General features: G+C 44.6%; 1 protein-coding gene across 8 annotated transcripts in view; it reads left to right on the top strand.

Annotated features, from left to right (window-relative positions):
* Window positions 1-5,457: 5,457 nt before the first annotated feature.
* WDSUB1 (WD repeat, sterile alpha motif and U-box domain containing 1) overlaps window positions 5,458-10,689 on the top strand; it is a 55,841-nt gene continuing 50,609 nt past the window's right edge. The window contains exons 1-2 of one of the 8 annotated variants that reach the window (XM_017864470.1): window positions 5,458-5,629; window positions 9,009-9,430. In XM_017864470.1, the coding sequence (XP_017719959.1) occupies window positions 9,033-9,430 (398 nt within the window). In that variant the 5' untranslated portion in view covers window positions 5,458-5,629; window positions 9,009-9,032. The other 7 variants (XM_017864474.1, XM_017864473.1, XM_017864469.1 and 4 more) reach the window with 7 other exon arrangements.

The following is a 10,689-nucleotide window of genomic DNA, read 5'->3' as shown; positions in this document are numbered from 1 at the left end:
GACAGGAAGGTTCATCTCTGCTTAACATGACATCAGCTTTGGCGGCTCCACTGAAAGTTGGCGACTCCTCTCCCAAGAGGGGTCACTCACAGGCACTGGTTATTGGCTGGGAGCTCAGCCTGGATTGAGGGATGGGAACTTCATTCCTCTCCATGTAGGTTTCTTCATGTAGGCCAGGTTTCCTCACTGCACAGTGGCTGGCTGCTGAGAGAAAGTGACTCAAAAACCATATTGCCTCTTACGACCCAGGCTTGGAAGTTATACAGTGTTCTCTATCTTGTGTGGCAGTCTAATGACACACAAATTAAGGGGAAGGGACATAACCCCCACCTCTTGAGGGTGAGTGGCAAAGTTCTGGAAGAGCATGTGGGATGGGATATATTGCTGTAGTTATTTTTGAAAAATACAATTTGCTACATCAGTTATGATATTTTATTACATTCTTTTTTTTTTTTTTTTTTTTGAGATGGAGTCTTGCTCTGTCGCCCAGGCTGAAGTGCAGTGGTGCGAGCTCACTGCAAGCTCCGCCTCCCGGGTTTACGCCATTCTCCTGCCTTAACCTCCCAAGTAGCTGGGACTACAAGCGCCCGCCACCAAGTCTGGCTAATTTTTTTGTATTTTTAGTAGAGACTGGGTTTCACTGTGCTAGCCAGGATGGTCTTGATCTCCTGACCTTATGATTCGCCTGCCTTGGCCTCCCAAAGTGCTGGGATTACAGGCGTGAGCCACCGCGCCCGGCCTCTTTATTACATTCTTTAAAATGTGACAATTGTCCTTCCCTTTTCAAGTTACAAACAAAAAGTAAAACTAAAGGAGTATCTTGATTTTCTTTAGGCAAAAATCAGTCAACTAGTTTGAAAGTCATTAGTGAAAATATGGAGAAATATTAATTCCAGATAATCAGGTTAAAATAGAGACCTAATATTATTTGGTCAATTAACTGACAGAATGTTACAAGATGCCAAAGACTGGCAGCATCAAAATATTATATTCCAGACTACAGCGAGCAGTAAACTGGAAACAGAATCTGTAATTCTGGAAACTGAACTATTGCTGAATGAATTTAATTTGTCCGTATCTGTAATATTTTCACCTTATGTAATAAAAATCATAAATCTGGAAACAAAAGTATATTTTTTTCAAAAATGCATTAACATCTTGAATTCTCTTGAAGAACATGAATAATAGTATCTGAAAATAAAGAATTTGAGAAAATGGGACAGAATAAGAAAATGAAAAAATTTAAATTGCAATTTAAATTTTCATAAACAAAAGCTGGGCATGGAGTGGCTCATGCCTGTAGTCCCAGCACTTTGAGCGGGCCAAGGTGGGAGGATTGCCTGGGCCCAGGAGTTGAGAGCAGCCTCAGCAACATAGTGAGACCTTGTCTCTCTACAAATAAAAATAAAAACATGACCTGGGGTTTGTGCTGCACGCCCGTAGAGTCAGCTACTCAGGAGGCCAAAGTCCGAGGATCGCCTGAGCCCAGGAGTTGGAAAACAAAACAAAAACACAACCAACAAAACAAAAGAAAAATTTCATAAGCAAAAAATATTTCTTGTGCCATAAATGGAGAAAAGGGCACAGTGAGAATTGCAAAAAAATTTTTAGTAGGTACCAAACACCAAGTTTCATACATGTCATTACATTTCTTCCTGGTACTCTTACTTCCAGCCATATGCACATTTTCTGCTCTCAGGCAGTTCTCACTGTGCCCAATATACACCATCTCATCCCAACCCTGTTTTGTTGTTAGGCAGCCCCTGGATCTTTCTTTTTTCTGTATGGCGTTCCAGATGTTTCTAAAGAACTCTGCTAATTCTTACTACTTGTTTGGCACACAGGGACTCTGAGTGGTTTAATGAAAAGATGGCCAGTTTGAAGGTGTAAAGTTTACATAATGGCAAAGGAAAAGGAAATTCGTAGAACATTTTATCATGCAAAAGATAACACATCACGCTCCCAGGCAGAGTTGCAGCTTTCCACATCCCCAGAGTCCTCTACAAGCAGGTGGCACTGTGGCTGATACCAGTTTGGAGAGTTAATGGTTGCATCAGATATGAGATAATCTCTGGGCAAACTGCCAGGATGTTTTTAAAAATGTCTTCTGCAGTATAATACACACATAGAAAAAGGCAAATTTCATGTGTTCAGCTTGATATAGTTTCATAAACTAAACCCCTCAAGGGAGTTTTTATACCTTGGGCTCTACCTTGTCCAACTGTTCTGGAAACTCTGACATTGGGTTTGCCTGCAAAGGAAAACAACCTCAATAAATGCCTGAGTATTTACTGTGAAACTGGGTATTTCCAAAGCTCATCCCTTAGCGGGCCTAGACTTAGGTCTATTTAGCACACATTCTCACGCCCACCTTTTCCAATTTCACAGGCGCCTCTCATCTCTGCTTTAAGCTCTTGTTTACTCAGGACCACACATTTTAGTAATTGGTGGCTCACTCATTGCTTCACATCTATTCTGTTCCCATTGCCACTGTATTTTGACAGGTATTGCTTACTATTTAATTAAAAAGTTGGTTTTTCTTTAAATATATAATTTAAAATTGTTTTCTATATTCTTCAAGTAGCATTATTTTAAGGAGCAGAACAAGAAATTAATGACAAAATGGGATTTTTATCCTTTAATAAGATTTTCTTTTTCCTTTTTTTTATTTTTGGAGACACAGTCTCACTCTGTTGCCAAGGTCGGAGTGCAGTGGCTCAATCTCGGCTCACTGCAACCTCTGCCTCTCAGGTTCAAGCAATTCTCCTGCCTCTGCCTCCTGAGTGGATATTATAGGTGTGCACCACCATGCCTGGCTAATTTTTGTATTTTTAGTAGAAACGGAGTTTCACCACGTTGGCCAGGCTGGTCTTGAACTGCTGACCTCAAATGATCTGCCCACCTTGGCCTCCCAAAGTGCTGTGATTACAGGTGTGAGTAACTGCACCCAGCCTGAAATAAGATTTTTACAGCTACACAATTAAGGTAAGGAATGCATAAAACATTCAAATCATTAATATTCCAAATGAAAGGTCTAACTACTTTAACACTCTCTCCTGTACCAGTTCACTTTACAAATCTATAAATTCCTATAAATTTATCTTTATAAATTCTGATTCTATAGTATATTGGCAAGATATTTTAGTTAACATCTCCCAAACTGCAAACCTGTTGTCTGGAGACCAGCCTCAATGAGGCTTCTATCTTTGAAACTGCCTGTCCCTGTAGGACAGGCAAAGCTGACTATACTGGACTTGAGGTCATGGTGCTAAACTACTGGCAGGTGTAGTCACAGGCTTCTTTTACATGTTTTACTTAAAGAATATTATAACCAATTTGGCTTATCAAATCAGTGTAGACAGAGGCTGAGGCGGGCAGATTACTTGAGGTCAGGAGTTCGAGACCAGCCTGGCCAACATGGTGAAACCCTGTTTCTACTAAAAATACAAAAAGTTAGCCGGGCGTGGTGGTGGGTGCCTGTAATCCCAGCTACTTGGGAGTCTGAGGCACGAGAATCGCTCGAACCCGGGAGGTGGAGGTTGCAATGAGCCAAGATCGTGCCACTGCACTCCAGCCTAGGCAACAGAGCGAGAGTCCATCTCGCAAACAAAAAAACTCACACACAAATTAGTGTAGATAAAAAAGGTATCCCTCAAGTTTGACAAGAAAGTGGAGAGACAAACACAACTACATATTGCTGAGAGTGTAAACTGTGCAACGTCTCTGAAGACCAGTGTGGTGTTACTTATTAAAACTGTCTCCACCTTTTTGCCCAGTGATTCCATTTCCTTTTTTTCTTCTTTTGTGAGACGAAGTCTCACTCTATCCCCCAGGCTGGAAGTGGAATGGCGCGATCTCTGCTCACTGCAACCTCAGCCTCCTGGGTTCAGGAGATTCTCCTGCCTCAGCCTCCTGAGTAGCTGGAATTACAGGTGCGTGCCACCATGCCCGGCTAATTTTTTGTATTTTTAGTAGAGACGGGGTTTCACCATGTTGGCCAGGCTGGTCTCGAACTCCTGACCTCAGGTGATCCACCTACCTTGGCCTCCCAAAGTACTGGGATTACAGGCGTAAGCCACCGCGCCTGGCCTCCATTTCAATTTTTATCCTAGGTACATATTCATAAATATGGAAAAACATTTATGTACACAACGTGGTATTATATTGAGGCTAAAAGAAAAAAAGATTTAGGTACAAAGATATTTAATCCAGCATTATTTATACTAAGAGCAAAAATGTTGAAACCATTCAGCAACAGGGAAAATGTTAAATAATTTATGGTATGTTTCCATGTAGACCATTAAGTAGGAAAAAAAAAAGCTAATGAAATTTTAGACATGGGGAAAGCTCTAGACACAAGTTTGTTTAAAAAGGCAGTTTCCAGGACTTTTTGTAAAATTACTGTTTTTTCTGAAAGACTGAGAGAAAATGTTATCTGAGTGCATTATCTCTGAGTGGTGTAATTATTCACTGTTTTCCCGTTTATATATTCTGTGTTTTCTACAGAGAGCTCTATTATTTATACAATCAAAACTTGTTTTAGAAAATACTATTTTGGCAATACTTTGGAATGCAATTTGGTGTTCAAAGTCTCAATCATGATGCACTCCGCTAATTTTAAAAAATTACCAAGAGCTTCACAAAATCATAAATTTTGATCTCCCCTTTCCCCTTAGTCTTTTTCATTACAAATAGTTTCCCACGGTCTCAATTTCATCTTTATACGTGAGCATTTTAGGTCATTACTCTTCCAATGTAACTTTGGTTTCCACAGGTTGATACATTTTTAATGTTTCCTCACGGATTAAAAATAAAAGCTCTCTGCATCTTTGATTTTCATCTGAACATGGTCCCACACTATGTTGTGCATTTAGTTAACAAGTGGCAACTTGCCCAGGAACTTTTTTTTCTGGATAATTTTATCTTAAAAGGACTGGCAGGGCCACTTTGTAGTAAGTGACACATGGAAATCCGTCTGCCGTTAGCCACTGCGGCGCACTGGGAAAGGCTGAAGAAAAGGCGTCTGGGGTTCCAGTGAGCTCAGGATACCCACTCAGCGGCAGGGCTGGGGCCCGGGGCAGGCAGCCTGCCCGGGAGAGACCTCTGGGGGAACCCGAGTGCGGAGGCGAGGGCAGAAGAAGCCAAGTCACGGACCGCCCAGGGTGGCCGAAACCGAGAAGGCCAATTCGGGAGACCGGCCTCGGAGAACACAGGGCAGGGGGGAGAATAGGAGAAAGAGGTAAAAACTTTCAGCAGGGATGGCCGAACAGTCGATGCAACGCCCCTTTAAAACGACGTTTCAGGCGATCACTAGCCCTTGCCATCACAGCTTTAGCAAAACAGAACTACGATGGCAGCCCCTTTCCAAGCCTGAACTAGCCTTGACCCTAGAGCCAGAAGCCGGGGAGGAACTCGCAGTACGGACGCAAGGGCGCGCATGCGCCGCCTCAAGGGCCGGCCCCGGGGGCGAGGCCTGTTCCCTCCCCACTGGGTCTCCGCGGGCGTTCGCGGGGCGGGGCCTGGTCCCCAGGCTCTGGGTCTCAGAGGGCCCCGCCCCGCCCGCCTCACCTGCGCGGCACGTGACCCGTGGGCACCAGATAGCCAATCCCGCGCGCCCCGGGCCCTGCAGGTGAGAGGGGCGGCACCCATGGGCCGGCTCATCGGCGGCAGCGGCGGCAGGTGGGGGAGCGCGGCTGGGCTTAGCCGGCGGGGCCTGCTCGCGCGGGGCATCTGAACCCTCCATTTCCCGGTTCTAACTGCGCAGCAGGGCCCGGCCGGGACTTTGAGCGCAGCGACGCGTGGTTCGTGCACCCTTGGCCCGGGGCTAGGGAGGGCGTGCTGGCGCCGGGTGGAAGGAAGCCCCCTGCGGGTGAGCTCCCTGCCTCCCAAGCTGCCCTCCTGCCTCCCAAGCTGCCCTGCATGGGTCGCTCCGTCCGCAGAGGCCCGGCCGCTGTCGGAGTGGGGCACATTCCTGGTCTTTCGTGCGTGGGGGGTGTAAGTCGCGGACTTTATTTTGGGAGCGCTGGGCACCTTTCAGGTTTGCTTTGGATGAGATGGGATCCATATGTTTACGCTGGCCAGCTGACCTGGCGTGCCCGGTAATTTACTGTTCGCGTGACAGCAGAGGCCCAAGGGGACGCCCACATCCCCAGGCAGGTCCTGGGTAGGCCTGAGAGCTTTTTCAAAACAAACTGTTCAGCTGAAGGTGGCTCGGTGCTTCCACTAAATCCACTGGAACTGCAAAGGGAGCTGAGTGCCACAGGGGGCTGGGAGCGGAAGTTTGTTTGGACAATCACCTGTGCGCACTTGCACAGCTGGGATTTGCGAGCGCTCCAGAAAGCACCACCTGGTCTTAATTGTTTTCAATGCAACAGTACAGGGATAGTCTACCAGAAATTTTCGTGTTTGGTTTTTAGGCTTTATTGGAGTTTACGTTCGAAAAAAAGAGACTGAATTTATCCTAAAAAGGAAAACATTATGATGGGGAAAGGCATGGTCCTTATGTCTTAATATTTGTTTGATTGATTGATTGGGTCATGCGCTGTTGCCCAGGCTAGAGTGCAGTGGTGCAATCACAGCTCACAGCAGTCATCACCTCCGGGGCTCAAGCGATGCTCCCGCTTCAGCCTCTGAAGTAGCTGGGACTGGAGGTGTTCGCCACCACACCCAGCTAATTATTTTTATTTTCGGAGAGATGGGGTCTTGCCTTGTTGCCCAGACTGGTCTCAAACTCCTGGGCTAAAGTGTTCCACCCGTCTCGGCCTCCCAAAGTGCTGGGACTACAGGTGTGCACCATCGCACCCAGACTTTTATTTTTCTTGGTAGAGGTATTTCCGTAAATAAGAGTAGGACACAGGATTATCAATTTTACAAGTCAAGGTTATACCTGCCCCTTTCAGAGCTGATTTTGCCTCTACACCAGTTTTCCACCGTCAGTTATGTGTGTGGGGGTGTGTGTGTATATATATATATTTAGTCTTGGTAGATTTTCTAATTTCATATTACATATAGATTATTTAAAGGCTGGAACTCAATTGGGCTTGAGCAAAATAAATATTCAACATATATTTATGTAAGTACGTTAGGTGCCTGACAGTTTTACATGGTGTGGATACAGAAATGAGCAAGATGGCGAAGTCCCTAGTCCTTTGGAATTTACATCCTAGTCGGGGGAGACAATTTAACAAATATCCGATGCTGGTGGTAATTGCTGAGAATATAGGGTGATGTGCTAGCCTAGAAAGTGGCTGCTTTAAATACGGAAACCCTCTCTGAGGAGAGACACTGAAATTGAGATCTAAATGACAAATAGAATCCGAAGAGCAGAGGTAAGAGCATTTAAGCTCGAGAAAACCGCTTTATGGAGGCGAAAGACTGTTTGACCAAGGAGGCTGCAAAGAAGAGAGGGAGACTGACCAGAGTTGAGATCTGAGAAGTGGGCAGGCGGGAATTATATAGGATTTTGTTTGCCATAGTGAGGAGTCTGATTTTATTCTAAATTTGTAAATTTGTTCTTGAATGTGGTCTGGCTAAGTTCATTTTTTGACTTTCTTAGGTTTTCTTTTCTGGGTTTCCTTGATTCATTCAGAGGTGGTTCCTCACCTCGTCTTTTGTATAATTACTGTTTATCAGACAGGATGACAAACCATGGTAGGATAGCTTTCAACATGGCCCCTTATTAATAAATTTTCAATGAGACTTTTGTTGGTTTTTTTAAGAGCAAATCGTACAGTTTCATTTTAAAGGCGGAGCAGATAGCCTTGGCTCCATCCTGTGGAGGGAGCAGCTAAGATAGTTATTAGAATAGAAAATACTTTTTGAGTTGAGATGAGCAGATCTGGAATGGGATGTTTTTGAGAACTCCTTATGAGAAAGGCTTCAAAGGTGAAATAAACACCTCAGGTTTTGAAAGCTCAACATCAAATCAGTTTGAAGTTATTTGACAAGGTTGTTTTTGAGGAATTGTGGAAATTTATTGGTATAACAAAGGTGGTTGTGAAAATCCGAGGTTATAGTCTTAATAGATTTTTTTTTCCTCCAAATTGTTCTTATCCCAGGTAACAGGTTGTCCTTTAAAACAGAGCTCCCTTGGCTGGGCACGGTGGCTCACGCCCATGATCCCAGCATTTTGGGAGGCCAAGACGGGTAGATCACTTGAGGCTAGGAGTTCAAGACCAGCCTGGCCAACATGGGGAAACCCCATCTCTACTAAAAATACAAAAAATTAGCAGGGCGTGGTGGGGCATGCCTGTAATCAAGCTACTCGCGAGGCTGAGGTGAGAGAATCACTTGAACCTGGGAGGCAGGAGTTGCAGTGAGCTGAGAACTCACTCCAGCTTGGGTGACAGAGGGAGACCCTGTCTCACAAAAACAAAACAGAGCTCCCCAATCCCTAGGACTGAGGACTGGTACCCATCATGGCCTGTTAGGAGCCGGGCTGCACAGCAGGAGGTGAGGGCATGAGTGAGCTCCACTTCTTGGCAGATCAGCTGCGGTGTTAGATTTTCTTACTTTCTTTTTTTTTTTTTTTTTTAAGATGGAGTTTCGCTCTGTCACCCAGGCTGGAGTGCAGTGGGGGTGATCTCGGCTCACGGCAACCTCCGCCTCCCTTCAAGGGATTCTTCTGCCTCAGCCTCCCAAGTAGCTGGGACTACAGGCACACGCCACCACACCCTGCTAATTTTTGTAGTTGGAGCTACAGGTATCCACAAGCCCTATTGTGAACTGCGCCTGCTAGGGATCAAGGGTGTGTGCTTCTTATGAATCTAAAGCCTGATCTGAGGTGGAACTGTTCCATCCTGAAACCATCCCCCACACCCCAGTCCAGGGAAAGATTGTCTTCCATGAAACCGGTCCCTGCTGCCAAAAAGGTTGGGACCACTGCTTTAAAATGTTGATGTAGAAGCATTCATTGAGCAGATTAAAACATTTTGGCCCTTTTATATAGATTCAAATTGCATTTATCTGATTCCTAGAATAAATAACCTTTATCTGCTTAAAAATTTCAGGCTGTTTTACTTCAAATAAAGAACATGGTGAAACTGATTCACACATTAGCTGATCATGGTGACGATGTCAACTGCTGTGCCTTCTCCTTTTCCCTCTTGGCTACTTGCTCCTTGGACAAAACAATTCGCTTATACTCGTTACATGACTTTACTGAACTGCCACACTCTCCGTTGAAGTTTCACACCTATGCTGTCCACTGCTGCTGTTTCTCCCCTTCAGGACATATTTTGGCATCGTGTTCAACAGATGGTACCACTGTCCTATGGAATACTGAAAATGGACAGATGTTGGCAGTGATGGAACAGCCTAGTGGCAGCCCCGTGAGGGTTTGCCAGTTTTCCCCAGACTCCAGGTGTTTGACATCAGGGGCAGCTGATGGAACTGTGGTTTTGTGGAATGCACAGTCATACAAGTTATATAGGTATGGATATTTAAATCCTTCCTGTTTTAATCCTGTTGACTAGGTGTACTTAAAAAAAGCTGAAAGCAAAATATTTTGATATTCTGCACAGTCTAAGTGATGTAGAAAAAAAGAAAAATATTTCGATGACCCTAGGAAGCCAATAGTTTTCAGGTAGCACAAGAAAAAATATTTTAACTGGACCAGGAGCGGTGGCTCACGCCTGTGATCCCAGCACTTTGAGAGGCCAGTGAGGGTGGATCACGAGGTCAGGAGATCGAGACCATCCTGGCTAACACAGTGAAACCCCGTCTCTACTAAAAATACAAAAAATTAGCCGGGTGTGGTGGCGGGCGCCTGTAGTCCCAGCTACTTGGGAGGCTGAGGCAGGAGAATGGCGTGAACCTGAGAGGCCGCGCTTGCAGTGAGCCAAGATTGCGCCACTGCACTCCAGCCTGGGAGACAGAGCGAGACTCCGTTAAAAAAAAAAAAAAAAAATTTGTAACTGGCCTTCTAAAGGTCAAATACCCAGAGAGATGTTTAATATGATTCTTATAGTAGATTTGCTTAGCTCTGAGAGTTTTATATTTCCAATCTTAAAATTAAGAGTTAACCTTGTGAGATTTTTGTTTTTTTTTTTAATTGTAAGAGTTAATGCAACATTTTGAAGGTTCAGTAAATTTAGGCTTTTTTTTTCTTTTTTTTTTTAATTATACTTTAAGTTCTAGGGTACATGTGCACAACGTGCAGGTTTGTTACGTATGTATACTTGTGTTAGGCTTTATTTTTGTCACTTGTAGTTTAAGTGTTTTCTTTTGTTTTTGAGACAGCATTTTGCTCTTGTTGCCCAGGATGGAGTGCAATAGTGCGATCTAGGCTCACTGAAACCTCCGCCTCCCAGGTTCAAGTGATTCTCCTGCCTCAGCCTCCCGAGTTGCTGGGATAACAGACTGCCGCCACCACGCCCAGCTAATGTTTTGTATTTTTAATAGAAACCGGGTTTCACCATGTTGGCCAGGCTGGTCTTGAACGGCTGACCTCATGTGATCCACCTGCTTCGGCTTCCCAAAGTGCTGGGATTACAGGTATGAGCCACTGCGCCCAGCCCAAGTGTTTTCAATAATAAAGTAATAGTGTGTAAAGCTCAGCTAAGAGATGCAGTTATTTCTCTGACTGCAATTCTTGCTGGGTGAATGAGCAAGCCCAGAAGAAAGAACCTCATGCCTGGTGTGGTGGTGATGTGTTATTTATCATTTCTTTAAAAAAAAAAAAAAAAAAAA

Source organism: Rhinopithecus bieti, unplaced genomic scaffold (assembly GCF_001698545.2).
Source record: "Rhinopithecus bieti isolate Rb0 unplaced genomic scaffold, ASM169854v2 scaffold_75561, whole genome shotgun sequence".
Taxonomy (NCBI): Eukaryota; Metazoa; Chordata; class Mammalia; order Primates; family Cercopithecidae; genus Rhinopithecus; species Rhinopithecus bieti.
The sequence above is the reverse complement of the archived record's forward strand: the minus strand, read 5'-3'. Positions and strand labels throughout refer to the sequence as shown.